Source organism: Peromyscus leucopus, chromosome 23 (assembly GCF_004664715.2).
Source record: "Peromyscus leucopus breed LL Stock chromosome 23, UCI_PerLeu_2.1, whole genome shotgun sequence".
NCBI lineage: Eukaryota > Metazoa > Chordata > Mammalia > Rodentia > Cricetidae > Peromyscus > Peromyscus leucopus.
Genome location: NC_051082.1, coordinates 14,156,061 through 14,174,908, shown reverse-complemented (window position 1 = coordinate 14,174,908; position 18,848 = coordinate 14,156,061). Strand labels below are relative to the sequence as shown.

At 49.4% G+C, this 18,848-nt stretch overlaps 1 protein-coding gene across 15 annotated transcripts in view; it reads left to right on the top strand.

Annotated features, from left to right (window-relative positions):
• Kdm2b (lysine demethylase 2B) overlaps window positions 1–18,848 on the top strand; it is a 127,444-nt gene that overhangs the window by 86,755 nt on the left and 21,841 nt on the right. For 3 of the 15 annotated variants that reach the window (XM_037198703.1, XM_028885874.2, XM_037198702.1), the window contains exon 1: window positions 8,849–9,054. The exons of the other annotated variants lie outside the window; for them this stretch is intronic. In XM_037198703.1, the coding sequence (XP_037054598.1) occupies window positions 9,001–9,054 (54 nt within the window). In that variant the 5' untranslated portion in view covers window positions 8,849–9,000. Of the gene's footprint in view, window positions 1–8,848; window positions 9,055–18,848 lie in introns of those variants that run through there. 15 annotated transcript variants of the gene reach the window in all.

The window sequence follows — 18,848 nt, the reverse complement described above, 5'->3', positions numbered from 1 at the left end:
AAGGGGGGTGGGGGGTCACAGCTTCCTCCTCCTACCTTCCTTTTTTCTTCTTGGGGTGGGTTCAGAGGACTGAGTCGATTCACTCCCGGGTAGAATGAACAGCGACTGTTCACCTGGTTCTGTGTTCGTAAATGTATCTTCCCTTTTATTACTATAACAAGTCCTTGTTACCCCCTTAAACAGACTCATGTGGATCTATCGCAATAAAAAATCCAGTGTGGTGATGCACTGCACACCAACTTGAATCCCAACAGTCAGAAAAGGCAGGTAGATTTCTAAGTACCAGGCCAGCCAGGGGTACCAGTGAGACCTCTTTAAAAAAGAAAAGATTATGAATTTGGATTAATGGTCCCTGCTACATGAATTTGGTCAAACTGTCTCTGGATTTTTGCTTGTTTGTTTGTTTCCTGTTTTGGGTGTGATGATAACCTTCATGGATTTTCGTTGGGTCAGGAGATGCAAATTGGCTCCGTGGAGCCATTTTTCAAGATGTAGAACGAGAAAGATAAAGAGGCTCGTGGTTAGAACTGTGTATTCTCCCACCCTTATTCTCCCCACCCTGACCCCCAAGATAGGGTTTCTCTGTAGTTCTGGCTGGAGAAGGTTAGGGTGGGCATGGGTGTCCCACCCGGGAGGGCCCTGTAACAGGTAGGGACTGAGGGATGCACGGTGGCCAGTGTCCGATTTGATTCATCAAATAGGCACCTCAGCCGTTTGTTCCAGGTTTGAGACCTGGCACTTAGGTTCTGGGAATCGAACTCAGGTCTACGCAGTAGGCATTTTACTAAATCGTCTCCTCAGCCCCTTATAGTCTTTCTTTGTGAGGCAGGGTCACTTGTAACTAGGTTTGACCTAAACTCAGTGTGTAACCTAGGCTGACGTTGATTCTCCAGCCTCCACATCCCAAGTGCCGGTATGACAGGTGGAAGCCAGGGCGGGCACGGACATATTTATGTAGTTTGTTTGTCGGTTAGACAGAAGTTTCATCCTGTAGCTTAGGCTGGCGGAAAACTCAATGTGCAGTGTGGGGGAGCCCCAAATTCATGATGACCCTGCTCCTTGAGCCTCTTGAGTAGTGGGATCGCAGACGTGAGCTGCCACCCCACCAGAAAATCACAAATATTCGCCGGGCAGTGGTGGCGCACACCTTTATAATGCCAGCACTGGAGGAGGCAGAGGCAGGCGGGTCTCAATTGAAGGCCAGCTAGTCTCTGAATTGAAGGCCAGCTAGTGCTACACAGAGAAACCCTGCCTCCAAAAAACAAAAACAAAGCAAAAAAGAGGCAGCAGTACCTGCCTTCAAGCCTGCATCTGAATTTGATCCTTGAACCTCCAGCTCCCTGTGGTGGAAGAATCCCAGTCTGTCCTCTTACCTCCTCCAGGTGGGCACTGTTGAAGGTTCGTGACCCGGCCCCCCCCCCCCATTAGTAAAATGTAACAAAAACTTAAAAGACAAGTTTAAGTTCAGCCTGAACTAAGTAGTAGGTTCCAGGGCAACCTGAGCTACAGAGTGAAACCTTGTTTCAAAAAGGAAGGGAAGTAATTTAAAAAAAGGGGGGGGGGCCCTCAGGCGGTGGTGGCGCACGCCTTTAATCCCAGCACTTGGAAGGCAGAGCCAGGCAGATCTCTGTGAGTTCGAGGCCAGCCTGGGCTACAGAGTGAGTTCCAGGACAGACTCCAAAGCTACACAGAGAAACCTTGTCTCGAAAAACAAAACAAAACCAAAAAAAGATTTATTTTATTTCATGTGTGTGAGTGTTTTGCCTGCCTGTGTCTTTGGTGTACAGTGTGCATGCCCCATGCCTGTGGAGGCCAGAAAAGGAACACTGGATCCCCTAGAACTGGAGTTACAGATGTTTTTGGGAGATGCCATGCGGGTGCTAGGCACTGAACCTGTGTCTTCTGTAAGAACAGCCAGTCCTCTGGCCTTTTGGAAGGAAGACTTAATGGCTCAGGTGGGAATGAGCTGTGTAAAGTACATTCTAGGATGGCTGGAAAGGTTGCGGGGTTTTGTTTTGTTTTTGAGCTGAGGATCGAACTCAGGGCCTTGCGATGAGCTAAATCCCCAATTCCAAGGTTGGATTTTTTTTAAAAAAAAAATGATGGTGTAAGAGGTACCTCAAAACAGCTTGACCACACAGCTGCCATAGCAGGCTTAGAGGCCCAGACATAGCTTCTGTGACAGGCTTGCTGGCAAGAAAAGCCATAAACTTGCCGGGGTGGCGGCGGCGGCGGCGGCGGCGGCGGCGGCGGCGGCGGCGCACGCCTTTAATCCCAGCACTTGGGAGGCAGAGCCAGGCGGATCTCTGTGAGTTCGAGGCCAGTCTGGGCTACCAAGTGAGTTCCAGGAAAGGCGCAAAGCTACACAAAGAAACCCTGTCTCGGGAAAAAAAAAAAAAGCCATAAACTGACCCCACCCAGGGAGGGCCTCCATCTAAGGGGAAGTACCTGACATCCCAGAAATTCCAACCATTAGATAAGGTGGCCAGATGTCCCTGAGTCTAGCACACACCTATTTTTTGTTTTACAGATAGCCCTAGACAAATTGTCAGCCAATCAGGATCCTGAACCCTGGAAATCCCCTCTCCCCAACTTCTGCTATGATAAAAATCCCACCCTGCCTGAGCTCAGGGCTCTCTGCTCTCACCGCTGAGTCTGACAGAGAGACCACTAAGCCTTCTTTCCAGCCCCCAAAAGTGACTTTTAAAGTCAGGACCGGTTTTTGAATTGGGATAGATGATGGGCTTAGGTCAGTGCCAGTCAGCTGTTAAATTAGTTCTTTTGTTTGTTTTTGTTTTTTTCAAGACAGGGTTTCTCCATGTAGTTTTGGAGCCTGTCCTGGATCTCACTCAGTAGACAAGGCTGGCCTCGAACTCAGAGATCCACCTGGCTCTGCCTCCCAAGTGCTGTGACTAAAGATGTGTGCCAATGCTGCTGGCTAAATTAATTCTTTTTTTAAGCATCTTGTACATAGTCTCAAATCTTCAGTGCATGTAAATGTTTATAGGTTTATTTTATTTAAAGTAGGAAAGGAACCTCCATTTAACAGAAAGCTTAGTCTATTGAGAGTACCCATATGATAAATATATGTGGTTTTTCGATGCTGTGGAATGTGTCTTGAGGGGGTAAAAAGTAATTAAGTAGCATTAGTAATTTCTTTAACTGAAATTACTGCAGCCTTGATTTGTCAAAATGATGCTCTTCTAACCTGTTTTACTAGGTAATTCTCGACTCCAACTTGGCATGTGACAGGATTCACAAATGCCTTTTATTTCCCTTATATGTTAAGAATGTCTCTCCAAAATACCTTTTGCTCGGGCGGCATGGTGGTATAGGCCTGTAATCCTGGTACTGGGATAGCTGAGGCAAAAGGATCATTAGTTTTTGGGGCCAGCCCAGGTAACATAGCACGACATTTTGCTTTTACTATTTAGCGAGGCAAGGATTATTGGAGAGAGGCAAATGGTAAAATAGCAGGAACACAACTGAAGCGTGCATTCTTTCTTGTTGCTAAGCATAAATGACGCCTTGGATTGGGATGACCCTTTGTGGACAAGCTCTGCCATTTCTGATTGTTCTAACAGGCATGTTCACAGATGCTGTGCATTGGCTCTGGGGGTACCAGCAACTCAGTACAACTGCCTCTTGAAGACTCAGTACTCTTTTCCTGTACTGGGTCTGTGGAAAATGTTCCTAAGCTTTATCCATGGCCTTTGGGATATGGACACAAAGAAGGGGCTAACACTGGCGAGGACCTCCTCCTCCTTAGCGGTACCCAGAGTCCTGGTGAAAGGTGGATGCATCCCCAGTCTGACTTCCCTCTGCCCATTTCCAGGAGTGGGCAAGTTGAGGGTGATGGTTGAGAATGGGCATCAGGGCTTGGAGTATGGTGAGTGGTTGAATGCTTGGTTAGCAGGAGTGAGAACCCTGGGTTCTATTTTGGGGAATAATAACCACATAGCAAGAGAGAGAACACTCTGCATTATTATTTTTTTCACTGTTCACTCTTTCAATTCATTATTAAACAAACCCATAAATATTAATTGAGGTTTTACTATAAGCAATTCATTAAGCCTTAAGACTGTATAAAAGGGGGCTGGAGAGATGGCTCAGCGGTTAAGAGTACTGACTGCTCTTCCAAAGGTCCTGAGTTCAATTCCCAGCAACCACATGGTGGCTCACAACCATCTGTAATGAGATCTGGTGCCCTCTTCTGGCCTGCAGCCATATATGCAGGCAGAATACTGTATACATAATAAATAAATAAATCTTTAAAAAAAAAAAGACTGTATAAAAGGAGACTATAAGACTTTGGTATATAGCCCTGGGAGTAGATGGTAAGGCATAAACCTGGAGGGGCCGGGGTACAGCTCCTTCATAGAGTGTGTGCTTAGCCATCCTGCACAAACCAATCCACATACATGTAGTAAAACGAAAGATCGGGCCCATAAGAGCACTGTGAACTAAAAGCTGTGTGATCTCAGAAATGTCTACAATAGGATGGCTGGGCAGACCCTCGTGAGAATGGCGAAGGTGATCGTTCCATTATCATCCCTTATTTTGTAGCTATTGTTCCTTGGGATAGGATCTTGTGTAACCCAGGCTGGCCTGGAACTCACGATATAGCTTCTACTGTCCTGAAATGCTCTCAATCCTCCTTCCTCAGCCTCCCAGGTCATGGGGTTATCGGCATGAGTCACCATATTCTTCTGTCTTTTACTATTCTAATTATTTTTTTAAATAATTATTTATTTGAGACAGGGTCTCACTATACAGTTCTGGCTGGCCTAGAATGATAGGTAGACCAGGCTGGCCTAAAACTCACAGGAATCCACCTGCCTCTGCTCACAGTGCTGGGCTGAAAGGTGTGATCTACCATGCCCAGTTGACCTATGCCTTTAAATTTGATACAAGTACTTGCTAATTTGCTCAGGTTTTCCTTGAACTATGTAGCCAAGGCTGACCTTGAATTTTTCCTCTTCCTGCCTTAGCCTCCCAACTGCCTGGGATTCTAGGCGTGTACTACCAAGCTCAATTTAAACGATACATACTGCACACACCTTTCCGCAGCTTGCTTTATAAAGAACAGTTATAAATCTTAGATGGGCAGGTCCTGCTTGTGCATTGTATGCTAGGTCGGGGGTATATTTCCGTTCACATATGGCCGCCTCCCCTTTAATGTGTTTCTTCTTACCTTTTCACGGAGCACATTGCCTTTTTCCCACCTCGGGATGAGGCTAAGTCTGGGCAGAACCAAGGGCCATTCCTGAGATCTCAAGATCCGATAGGTACCGGTAGACTATCCAGTGACACCCAGAGACAAAGAGATAAAGTGGGTGGCTCCTGTGACCAGGGAGGACTTGGCATCGGGTGTTTTTGTTTTTGTTATTTTTTTGTTTACTCATCACGAGGTAAAAGCTCTGGCTCCTGTTGGCTCAGGGCAAGCACCATCTGCCTGGGTGGCATCAGCCTTGGGAACTTTCTAAGAACAGAAGGATGATCTAGCTATGGGGAGCAGGGAGAGGGTTCAGTTTTTCAGGGTCACTTCCGACGAGACCCAGGTCAAGTAAGGAACAGCCAAAGCTCCGTGGAAGCAATACAATTTAAGGTGTCAATTGTGCTGGGTAAGGGATGCCATGGTGTCTCTGTGTATACAGTCTGGAACCCTACCAACACAAAACAGATGTTGGTTAATTGCACCAGTTAGCGCAAGGAAACTTGAGAGAGAGAGAGAGAGAGAGAGAGAGAGAAGAGAGAGAGAAGCCCCTTGATCCAGGAGAGGATCCCCTATGTGGCTTCTTATATTTAGGCGATAACCCAGCACCCAGCACAGGAATTTACTCTGGCAGCTTTCTAACTACACCTGCCCTCTTTGGTATTGCACTTACACCAAGAATTCACAATTTATAAAGATCTAGCGGGATTGGGTTGTGTTGATGGACACCTGGAATTCTTGAACTTCAGAGGTCGAGGCTGCAGAATTATTGAGTGTTTGAGACCAGCCTGGGCTCCATTGCAAGTGCTTATGCGAGCCAAGGTCACGTTTAAAAAAAAAAAGACTCCATCTCAAAACAAAACAAAACTCTAGTAAAAGGATTTTTCCCCTCTTTGCTTCAGTCAGCATGTCAGGTGGAGGGTGACAAACCAGTCTTTTTGTTTATTTGTATTGGAGACAGGGCCTCACCGTGTAGTCCCGGGTGGCCTGGAACTCTATTGTAAGGCCAGGCTGGCCTCAAACTCAAAGAGATCCTCCCGCCTCTACCTCCTGAGTGTTAAACTGGAAGATACGGGCCACCCAGACTGGCCAAGTGACAAGTCAGTTGGATGAGGGTTTTTGCATCCTGCCCTTTGGGCCAGGATCAAATGGATCCTTTCGCTTTCTAGCAGGATCTCACCTCGGCTTCTTCATCTCCAAGTGGCGCATGTTGTTGCGTGGGCCGGTAAACCGTGACTGTTCTGTGACCTTAAAGGAGATCGTGATCTTCCTTGCGTGCACTTGCACGGGGACTTTCTCTGGGCGATGGTAGATAACGGTTCTCTAACTCTCTCATTTGATGGCCATCTACTCCCCCCCCCCCCCCGCCCCCTTCCAGCTCTCTTTGGTGAGCCATGATAAGAGAACCAGGCCATTCTACTTATTGAAATAAAAAAAAGTGGTCTTCCTGAGAGTCCTCACAGGAAATCAACCCGAAGACAGTTCTATTAAATAGACTTGTGCTCACATTCTTTTTTTTTTTAAGATTTATTTATTTATTATGTATACAGCATATGTGACTGCAGGCCAGAAGAGGGCATCAGATCTCATTACAGACGGTTGTGAGCCACCATGCGGTTGCTGGGAATTGAACTCAGGTCCTCTGGAAGAGCAGTCGGTGCTCTTAACCTCTGAGCCATCTGTCCAGCCCCTGTGCTCACATTCTTAACAGAGACCTGTGAGGAGGGGAGAAATCCTACTTAGTAGTTTAACTGGTGTATTATGCTGTTTGGATGTCTCTGACCTTGTGGGTTTGTTCAGGGACAGAGAAAGAGAAGCATTTTCTTCTTCTGGGCAGGAAAGATTGGGCCTGTGCATCCTGAACAAGCACATTCTACCACTAAGCTGCACCCAGACCCATCGTTAGCATCCTTCCCCAAACTCCTGCTCCTAATTTCTTTACCTGGTTTCTTCCTGGGTGGAGGAGCATCTCCTAAGGGCTCATACATGGGCAGCTTTGTGGGTGGAGGGAAGTGTGTGTGTGGGGGGGTCACTTTTTTTTTCTTTATGCCCTTGACTGGACTGTGAAAACTACAAAATGGAAGAAGGGTATTCAGCGAAGATGTGTTCAGTAAAGAGAAGTTGGCTGGGAGTCTTTCTGTGGTGTCGGTTGGGTGTATACGTTTCAGAGACTCTTAACATCTACTCAGTAAATCTGACATCCCGCTTATTTCCTCCTGACTGCCCCGCTAGAAGCCTCCTGAGTGTTCATTTATAAGGTCTCCACCACACACCCTGCCTTCGTGGCAAGCCCAGGCCATCACACACTGGCCAGTCCCTCTTGTACCCACTGGAGGTCCTGGCCTAGATGAGAGTGAACAGTTGGATGCCCACACGTTGGTCATCTGACTTGGCAGCGGTTTTGAGAAAGCCTCACAGTAGTAAGTCCTTCCCATTTTATAGATAGCAGGTATGGATGTCCGTAGTGCCGTCTTGGATGCATGTGTGATATGTGCGCCAAACTGTCCGGCTAAGCTATCCTCCGTGGTGGTTCGTGTTTCAGTCATGTTGCCGCCTGTGATAGCGTTGGTCATCTGGGCTAAAAGTCACGAACTGATCTTTCAGGGGGAAGGGTTGTTGACATAAATGCCGGGTAGACTTTCTGTTGGAATGAAGGTCAGTCTGGATTTCTAGCAACGATATTTTCTGCCGCGCTGGACTGTTTCTGGACTGAAACGGTAAGAATTCTTCACTGCGGAAGAATCCAGATGCCTACTACACCTTCCTGGCCAATCTCCTAGGACTGCTGAGCTCTGGACTGCAGTTCACACCTGTAACCTCTCTGAGGTCAGCTCCTGGGCACTTAGCGGTGGTTCCCTCGAAGAGGGTGGGGCGCCCACCTCAGGGCCGGCCGAATCTGGGGCATTCTCTCCGACAGCTCTTAGTCCAGCACCTGGAGCCTGCACCACCTCTGATTTGACGCTGGCCTTCCACCTGGAAAGGCAAACGGGGGAACAGGGAGGATTTAGCGACTGGGTCCAGCGCCCCGGGGACCTGGCCCAGCTCTTGCAGAGGCCGACGGGCCTGCGGGCTCTGGGTAAGGGGGTGGGGGGGGAGGCTCTGGGACGGGCTGGCATCAGATCCCCGATCTCCGAGCGCCAGCAGATCCTGCTGCCAGAGACCCGAGACCCCGTACCTGGCATCGCCCAGTAGGGCGGGCCTCCCCGGTGGGCCCGGTGCACCCGGGAACTCCCGAGACACCCCTAGGGACCACACAAAAGACCCCACCCCAGGGCCATTTCCTGTGGCAGCGGCGGCCGGCGGCGGCGCCGTGCGAGAGCCACCTCTGTGCTTCCCCGCGGCGCACTGGACCCGGCCGGGCGGGGCGCTGGAGGCACGCCCCCACGCCGCCCGGGTTCCCCCGCGCTACGCGCCCCGCGGCAGCCCTCCGCGGGGGCCCGCCCCGTGTCACCCCAGGCCCCGGCTCCCTTTGTGTGCGGGCCGATCGCCGCGGCCCCGCCATTGGCCCGCCCGCCCGGGGGCCAGCCCTTCCTGGCTCGCCTCATGCATATGCATGAGGCGCCGGCCCCGCCCCGCCCCCTCCCGCGCGGGCGTGCGAGGCGCGCGCGGCGGCGGCGGCGGCGGCAGCAGCGGCGGCGGCGGCGGCGGCTGTGGCTGTGGCTCCCTCCTCGCCGCGCGGGAGCCCGAGCGCTAGCCAGGGCGAGCCGAGCCTGCTCCCTGCGGGCGGCGGCTGCGGCGGCGCTCCAGCCATGTCAGCGCGCGCGAGTCTGGGCCCACCATGAGCCATGGCCATGTCCGTGAGCGCCGAGGACGACGACTATGAATCGGAGCCCGACCAGGTCGGCGGCCCCGGGGTGGGGCTGAGGGAGGAGGGACCCGCGCGCGGCACGGACCCGGCGGCGGCGGCGGCGGCGGCGGCGGCGGGCGAGCTCCTGCCCTGACGACGCGCCGCGGCGGCCGCGACGCCCGCGCCGAGGAGGAGAAAGTTTTGGCGGCCGGCGGCCGGCGGCGGGCCCGGGGCGGCCCGCGGGGCAGGGGGCGTGTGCGGCGGGACCGCGGCGCCGCGGACAATGTGGGCCTGCGGGCCTGGCCGTCGGGTGGCGCGGGCCCGGGGCCCCCGCGGGTGAGTTGCGGGCCCCGCGCCGCGCCCTCCTCGGCTCGGCCACCCCCTCCCCCGCGGCCCACGCGCTTTGCGGGGCTCCGCGGCGAGCCCCCGCGGCGCCGGCGCCTCCTCGCTTCCCCGCGGGCAAAGTTGCCCCGGGACCCCGCCGCCGTCGTCCTCCCGGGCTGGAGGACGCCCGCGGCCCGTGGGGCCGACGGCCCGAGCTTTTGTCTGGGCGCCGCGCGCTCGCCCGCCGTGGGCAGCCGAGACAGGAAGGGGTGCGAGCCGCGGCAGGCGCGGGCCATCCGGAACCCGGCGAGAGCCCTCGGCCTCGGCGGCGGCGGCGGCGGCGGCGGCCGGGAGAGCCAGCACCTCTCCGGCGAGCGGAGAGAGGCAGGGGGAGAATCCTGCGTGTAAAACAAAGCTCTGGGTGTGTTTACGGCGAAGATCTGTCCCCCCCCGGGTTCGTGCTTGGCACACCCGGGAAGAAAGTTGAGGGGCTGCTGCTTCTAACCCCAGCCCTGCGTGTGAAATAGCGTTTGCAGTCAGCCAGGCCGGCCAGGTGGACATATCCACGGAATTAGGACGGGGATGGGTCACCTTATCGTGTGGGCTTGGGACGGCCTGTGTGTGCGCGCGAGATGCTTGGTTATAACGCTCCTTGCATTTCCTGGGTGGAATAAAGATGTTGAAGCGAAAATATCGGAACCTCCCTCCACCCCCAACACACACACACCCTTAGGCGTCACTGAGGAAGTTAAAGTAGAAAGGCTCCACTTGTGGTATCGTGCGTCTTGTTCTGTAGTTTTATTCGGCAGAGGCAGGGTTCATTCGTGCGGTGTTGTGGTTCCTTGGTTCTGCTGCACGGTGGTAGGCATGCCCACCCTCCGAGTGTTAATGAGTCTCCCAAGTTTTTTGGTTGGGTGAACCCAGGGGCAATTGAGGAGGGTTTGGTTTGGAACGTCTGTGCCTCTCAGGTAGCTAGCTCTCCCTGTGTGTGAAGGGCTCTCAAATTCTTGTTACCTCGACTCCTGGTCCAGTTTAGGTCTGCCTAACCCTGCCAACAGTTTACCGTTACCATGGCAAAAGAACATCTCCCGCATTCAGTCGTGCCCTGTCGGCTTTGGTCCATCTGGGCTGGGTGAGGTTTCTCTTACCTCTTCCTCCAATTTGATTATATCCTGTGGTCCAACGTCTTTGACAGGCTGAGACTATATCTCTGAGCTGGTTTTGTTTGTCTCGGTTCCGGAGACAGTGTCTTGCTGTTAATTATTGCCGTACTCTTTACATAGCTCGGTACTCCAGGGTGGCCTCTCACTTGGCAGCAATCTTCCTGCCTCGGCCTCCCCCCAAGTGCTGAGAGTGCAGGTGTGAGTCACCACACCCAGCCTGTCTCTGGACTCTAGAGCGCATTTCCAGGCACTGCTCTTTCTGAGGGAGACTGCTGTGAGGAAGAGGGCCTAGTCTTATAGCCAGATCGGTTTTCCTCTTTGCATGGGTCAGGCTGGGAATAGCACTTGTGGAGCAGTTAGCAAGAGAAATCCTCGCCAGGTTTTCATTTACACTCTAAAGATTTTCCCCCATTCATGTTTACTAGGCAGACAGCATTCAGAGCCTAGGCTTTGAGCAACAGTCTTCTCAGTCCCTGCAGAGCTGGTGGCAGCTCGGGTACTTTGCATCCTGCGGACACTTTAGGACTCAGTGCACTTTGCCTCCCCTACCACCCCATTTTTCATTGGTTCTCTCCGACCTGGGATTCTTTGTAGCCCAGAAGAGTAGATTGTGCTAAGGACCCCGGAACCTTCTAGGACTAAGCTTGCCGGCACCAGGCCCCAGCTTTTCTGAGTTCTCTTCCTTCCCTGCACCTTCTCCTTCTAGCTGGATGTCTGCGGCACCAAAAGAAAAGGCCCTTCATGAGGAGGGTGCTGGAGTCCTGACGTATAGATATCCTGGATAATTGGCTACCTGCAAAATGGAAGATACCCCAGCCCCCCCCCCCCCCCCCACGGAGAAAGGCCTTGTTGGGAAGCAGTTGTTCCAGTGATTGGAAAGAGAGCTGCCACAGTCTTTGTCAGAGTTCTGGTTATCCCACGAAAACCTCTGCTTGCCCCCAAACTGTCATCCAGGCCTGGGCAGTATTGGGCTTTATTTTTGCTCCTCCATCCCCTTACTTTTTCTTTCTTTTCTTTCTTTCTTTCTTTTTTTTTTTTTTCTTTTTTTTTTTGGTAGCCCTGGCTGTCCTGGAACTACCTCTGTAAGGCTGACCTCGAACTCACAGAGATCCACCTGGCTCTGCCTCCTGAGTGCTGGGATTAAAGGTGTGCGCCACCACCGCCCAGGCCTATGCTAGGCTGACCCACCCACCCGTCCGACATCTGTCACAGCCTATGGACTGTCAGGAAGTGATGGCCAGAGAGCAGCTTCATCAGGAGAGCCTTTGCTTGCTCTCTACTGTTGTGTGCCATGTGGTGTCTCCCATACAGAATGTATCAGGAACTCCTCAGATCTGCTTTCTACTGTGAGGAAGTGCCCCTTAAAGAACAGTTGTCAAGGCCGGGCGGTGGTGGCGCACGCCTTTAATCCCAGGACTGGGAGGCAGAACCAGGTGGATCTCTGTGAGTTCAAGGTCAGCCTGGTCTACAGAGCGAGATCCAGGACAGCCAGGACTGTTTCACAGAGAAACCCTGTCTAAAAAAAAAAAAGTTCTCATTTTTCATTCTGTCTTGGACTATTTATTTTAGTCCTGGAAATGGTAATAGTTTTTATTTTATCATCCCAGTGAGAGCAAAACTCTCAGAAATGTATGTATTGATTGTTGCTATATCACATTGTACTGTGTAGGTTGTTTTTGTTCTGTGGTGGTGGTTTGCTTTGGTTTGATTCAAAGGTTTTTTGTTTGTTCGTTTGGTTGGTTGGTTTGGTTTTGGTTTTTCAAGACAGTTTCTCTATAACAGCTCTGGCTGTCCTGGAACTCAGTAGACCTGACTGGCCTTGAACTCACAGAGATCAAGGAGGCCTTGGCCTCCTGAGTAATGGAATTGTGCCAGTAAACTTGGCATTATAGTTTCTTAAACTGAAATTTTTAAAAAATTTGTTTAGAGAGAGAGAGACTATGTGTGTGTACATGCACACGTGTGTGCACGAGTGCGCTCATATGCCATGACATTCCTCTGTGTGTGTGTGTGGGGGGGCAGTTCCAGGTAAGGGATCGGGTCACCAGGCTTAGCAAGCACCTCCACTCGCCCAGCCGTCTTGCCAGCCCTTACAGAGTGAAAAATTTCAGTTTTTCTTTTTTGTTTCTCTCTTCCTCTCTCTGCCCCTCCTCCTATATTTTTCTCCTTTTCTTTCTTTCTTGGCCTCCAACTCCACTGGTAGCCAGGAATGACCTTGAGGTTACTCTGTCCACCTCCCAAATGTTTAAATTATAGGGGTCGGCTACTACACCACACCCAGCTCAATAGTGAAATTGCAGGGCAGGTCCCTGAACCTATCTGAAGATGTATGGGCAAATTTGGCAACTTTGTGGTTGTATTTTTCTAGGAAAAAAAGTCCTCAGGTTCTCCAGAGGTCCCTCCATCCTTTGGGTGTTCTTTATCCCCTTCCTTCTTACCCGCAGTATAAACAAACCGAGAATCTTCCCTGTAGCCTGCAGGTATGATGTGTCCCATTGCCCACAACACTGGTCATATCTAACTTTTTTATGTATGGCATGTCCATTATGCTTGAAATGTGAGGATAGGCATGGCTCCTGATGTCAGCTTTGCTGTGCTGTGCAGCAATATGCAATATTACTATGTTTAAAAAAAGAAGAAAAAGAACAGACACAGGGATAAACAGTAGTGGTATTCTTTGTGGTAGATTGATGGGAAACTTAGACCTGCCCTGCTACCCTCAGCTTTGGGAATTAAACTCAGATCCTTGAATTTAGTGGGCAGGTTCTCTACTATTGAGCTGCCCAGTCTTCCCTTTTAAAATTACACTTGTTCTGTGTGTCTGTGTTCTGTGTGTGGATGTACTTGCATGTTGGAGGTCAGAGGACCACCTGTGGGAGTGGGTTCTCTCGGGATCAAACAGGGTATCAGGCATCATGGCAGGCCTCTTCAGCCACCAAGCTGTCTTGCCCACTTCCTCTATTTTGTATGTCATTTTTCTTTATTACTGTTTTCTTTTTGAGACAGCCTCACTCAGTTTCTCAGGTTGTCTTTCTTCTCACTCTGTAGCCCAGACAGGCCTTGAACTTTTGCTCTCCCTACCTCAGCTTCCCAAGCAGCTGTGTGCCCACCAGACCTGTAAAACTGTCTTAATTGTGGGAACATTTAGCTACATTTTATTATGTTTCCTCACTTGACTACCTTCCCCTACCCCTCTTCTCCATGTAACTCTGGCTGCCCTGGAACTCACTCTAGACCAGGCTGGCCTCAAAATCAGAGATCCACCTGCCTCTGCCTCCAAGTGCTGGGATTAAAGGTGTGCGCCACCACCGCCCAGCAGATTTCTTATTTATGTGCATCGGTGTTTTGCCTACATGTGTGCATTTATGAGGGTGTCAGGTGCCCTGGAACTGGAGTTACGGACAGTTGTAAACTGCGATGTGGATGCTGGGAATTGAACCCAGGTCCTCTGGAAGAGCAGCCACTTTGAGCCGCTGAGCCGTCTCTCCACTGTAGAAACTCTTGGCCATTCCTTTCTTGAGACTTGGCTGGCTCTTGATGAGAGCAGCTTTGTGCTGCTTTTCCGCTGTCCTGCCGTTTCTGAAGGGATCAGTCTTACCTGGGTTCACTTAATATGATGTTGATTCCGATGTGTATCTTTGCTTTGGTTTGGTCCCTGGGTTCTGCAAACTGTTCCCTACAAGCCCATTGTTTCCTCCACCTCCTAGGCTTCCTTGCTCTGCCTGTTGCTCAAGCTAGACAGAAATTCATCCTGTCTGCACTCCTATGTTCTGCCCTTTACCGGGTCGGTCCTGAATTGTCCCTTGCATGTGTTGCTTTTGCTCAGACCCTCATAATTTTTAGCTGATCTCTTTATTTTGTCGTGCTCACTGCCCGTGAAATTTCTATTCCCCTACTGTTGCCAGAACATAGGCCTGCTGCTCCTGTGTGAAGTTGTCCTGTACATGCAGGGTGTGTTTCCTTAACGTGGCCTAGGAGGTCCTGCAGAATGGGTTCCTTCTACCTCGGGGCTCTTTTCCAGAAGTTGTGCTGAGCTGTTTGTAGTTCTTGAATGTGTCATATACTTTCACATCTCAGTTTTATTCTTCTTTCTGCCTAGACTATCCACTCCCTAAGCCCACCCTCACCACTGTCCTGTATAGTCCTTTTTCCCCTCTGCTGCCCATGGAATAATCACGTCTGATGTAGTCTGGGTTGGCTTTTCCAACCTGCCTTTCCCAGAATTTGAGGCAGCTCTTCTCGGTTTGCATACCAGAGTCCAGGTTTTAGAGCTGCTACCTAGACTCAGAGCTTAGTTTCCTCACGTATCAGCATTGTGACATCGGGCAGGTTACTTAACTTCTCTGTCTGCAGTTTGCATATTTGTAAATGGACATAATAATTCCTACCTCATAAGCCATCGATAGAGCTATATTAAAAAGTGACTAGCACTTCAGAGCTAGCTTGTAGTATCATCATGTTACATTTATGTGGTTTCTGTATTTCTCCTTCCAGACTGTAATGTCTTTACGAGTAGGCTACACAGCTTACTCATCTCAGTAGTCCTAGAATTTAGCGTTGAATCTGGTTCATAATTTACAGCCGGAAAACACTTGGGTGGGTGGATGAGTGGGTGAATATGTGAATGAGGGGGTTAATGAATGAATCCCCAGTGTACATGGCAGACTCTTGATGCTAGCAGTGCTGAGTATCTTGTCCTTGTTTGTTGGCCATTTGTGTGCCTTATATTTTTTTTAAGAGATAGATATTAAAAATCCTTTGTCCATTTAAAGAAAGATTTTTTTATGTGTGTTTTGCCTGCACGTGTCTGTTCACCATATGCATGCAATGCCCATAGAGGCCAGAAGAGGGCATCAGATCCCCTGGAACTGGAGTTACAGGTGGTTAAGTCAATTGTGGGTACAGAGACTTGAAAGAGCAGCCAGTGCCCTTAACCACTGAGCCATCTCTCCAGTTCTCCTTTTGCCCAATTTTAAGTTAACATTTTTGTCTTTTTATCATTGAGTTGTTAAGAATTCTTTATTCTGGGGCCCAGAGATGGCTCAGAGGTTAAAAGCACTGACTGTTCTTCCAGAGGTCCTGAGTTCAATTCCCAGCTCACAGCCATCTGTAATGATGCTCTCTTCTGGCCTGCAGGGACACATGCAGCCAGAATAGTGTATACATATAAATAAATAAAAATAATAAATTAAATTTAATTTAAAAAAAGAATTTTTTATTCCTGTATCCTAGCCCTTTACTGCTTTAGATGATATGCAGATATTTTCTAGGTTTTTTTTTTTGTTTGTTTTTGTTTTTTGAAACACCAAAGCTTTAATTTTTGAGGAAGTCTAATTTTATATTTTCCCTTCAATATTTTTGCTTTGGTTGTCATATCCAAAAAAAAAAAAATTTCCCACACCTTTTAACTCTTTGCTTAGGGTTCTGATTCATTTGGGACTTGTCTTTTATATATAGTGTGAAGTAGGGTCCTGTCTTTTTTTTTTTTTTTTAATGTGAATTTCCACTTTTCTCAGTGCCATTTGTTGAAAAAAAAAATATTTCCCCAATTGAAATTTTTTGGTACCCTTGTTAAAACCCATTTGGTTAAAAAAGCGAATTTATTTCTAGACCCTCAATTCTTTCCCATAATCTGTATGCCCCTGTGCCAGCACCACACCTTATTGTTGACTGTCCTTTTGTAATACCTTTGGAAACCACAAAGTCCAAAATCTTTTACTTTATTGTTATTTTTCCTGCTTCTCCTTTTCATTCTCTTTGGTTCTGAGACTCGAACTCAGAGTCTCCTGTATGCTAAGCACACAACGGAGCTCTCCTTAGCTTTGACTTCATCATTTTTTTAAAAAGATTTATTTATTATGTATACAGTGTTCTGCTTGCATGTATGCCTGCATGCCAGAAGAGAGCGCCAGATCTCACTACAGATGGTTGTGAGCCACCATGTGGTTGCTGGGAATTGAACTCAGGACCTCTGGAAGGTGCTCTTAACTGTTGAGCCATCTATCTCTCCAGCCCGACTTTATCATTTTTAAAAAGAATATTTGTGTATATGTGTGTCACATAGATGTGGGATTAGCGAGATTCTACCCATGAACTTTCTGGAAGATAGAATCTGGTAGTTGGGAGATACTCATTAAATATTGACAGAATGAGTGAGTGGACCTCCTTTATAACATTTCCTTTAAGGGTCGTGGTGGGACACCTTTAATCCCAACACTCAAGAGGAAAAGGCAGGTGGATCTCTAAGAGTTTGCGGCCTGCCAGGGATGCATAGTGAGACATTTCTTTTAAGGGAGATGCTTTTGAATTGGTCCTGAGGAAAGAACCCTTTAAAGTGTGTGTGTGTGTGTGTGTGTGTGTGTGTGTGTGTGTGTGTGTGTGTGTGTTTGGCTTTTGTTTGGTTTGATTTTGGTTTTTAGAGACAGGCTTTCTCTGTGTAACAGCCCTGGCTGTCTTGGAACTCGCTCTGTAGACCAGGCTGGCCTCGAACTCACAGAGTCTCTGCCTCACTTGTCTCTGCCTCCTGAGTGCCGGGATTAAAGATGTGCACCACCACGCCCGGCCTAGTTGGTTTCCGTTTCCCATGCCAGCTGGTAACCATAGCCAAGGCTTCTCTCTAGCTAGGCTTACAGAGAGGGCAGGAGACAAGGTCCTGAGAAACAATCTCTCTGAAGGTGTTCTCTGTCATTTTCCAGGGTATCTCTGCTAGTTAGGAAGTATGCTTTTAAATGCAAGTCTGCTTTGAAAAGGTAGGAAGGTAAGCCCCTCTGGCCTGGCTGGCCTTTGGCATCCAACGTAACATAACTTTGGACTGAATTTCTTTAGTTTTTCATGAAAGAGACCAGTCTGTGGAATTTCCTTTACCAAGGGCCCAAGATAAGCTCTCCTCCTTGGCTTTTCCCTTGGAGATGGATGGTGTGCTGCCCCTCTCTGTACCTGACCTGGGGCTCCCGAAAAGGACTCACGTCATTGCTGCATTTGTAAGAGTTAGGTGAGTGAGCTGTGAGGACCCTGGCCCTGGCAGAAGCAGCAAAAGGTACGGTGTGCTGTGAGGAGGAGACCTCCGGGCTCTGCTTTGCAACCTGCTGCTTTTCAGACAGTTCTGCTGTTGCTGTTTGGGCAGTTGCTGAGTTTTCAGAACTCGGGTCCATAGTCTGTGTGCCATCCTCAAATTCCTCAAATTCACAAGGCTCTGGACACTGGTTGTGATATACTTACTTGATAGCAGACCTAACTTGGCTTGACATACACAGTATAAAGGCTGTTGTGTCCCACTAAAGATATGAGCATGGTAGAACTAACTGGTCTTATGTGTGTTTGGGGGAAGCCCAGACTCACCTTAAGGACAAAGAGGGTCTGTGAGGCCCTCTGCTACTTGAAAGAAAAGTGATTGGTGGGTGGGTAGCCCTCTTACTGGAGCCCTGCTCATCCTTGTTACTCCCATCACAGGGGAGGTGAGGGTGCATGGGCCAGAAACCCTGCAAAAGCCAATTGGGGTTCAGAGCAGATAGAGTAGGAGTATTACAGTCCTTTTCTCTAGGCGCTTGTGCCTGTAGAGGCCTGGTAACTTCCTTGAATGTTACAGGCTGCTAGGAAAGTGTGTTTGAGAAAAATTAGTGACTGATGATGTGGTTGTGTTCATGGAGAAAGGTAGACTCCTTTTCTTCCTAATGTGGATAGGAGTCCTAGAAAGCCCCTGAGGTCAGGGAGGTTGTGTGTGATGGGAAGGGGTCCCTGGAAGCTGGCAAGCTCTTCAGGCCTGTGGGATAGGCGTCTCTATGCGGAGTCAAGTATGACAAACTACAGAAGTTTACTGAGGATAAGCAGTTGCCTGAAGAGTGACTTTAAACATTAGGTGGCAGTTAGGCTAATAGGTTTCAACATGAGCAGTGCCCTCCCTAGCAGAGGGACTAAACTTGTCCCAGTAAACTCAAGCTACAAAGGGGGCTCTAGACCGTTCTCAACCTTCCTGATGCTGTGACCGACCCTTTAATACAGTTCCTCATGCTGTGACCCCCCAACCATAAAATTACTTTGTTGCTACTTCATAACTGTAATTTTCCTACTGTTATGAATCGGAATGTAAAGATCTGTGTTTTCTGATGGTCTTCGGTGACCCCGTGAAAGGGTTGTTTGGCCCCCAGGTTAGAACCACTGCTTTAGACAGTACTGTCTTCCATGCTGTCCTTCCTGTCCAGAGCCTTGGGAGACAGTGGCCCACGCTAGTTATCTTGGCAGGCCTACCATGCATCCTGGGTTTGCAGGAGGCTTTGGGACTGGGGACTAGGCAAGAACTATAGCTGTTGAGTACTGCTTTATTTTTATTTCATCTGTTTTTGTTTTTGTTTTTTTCCAAGTC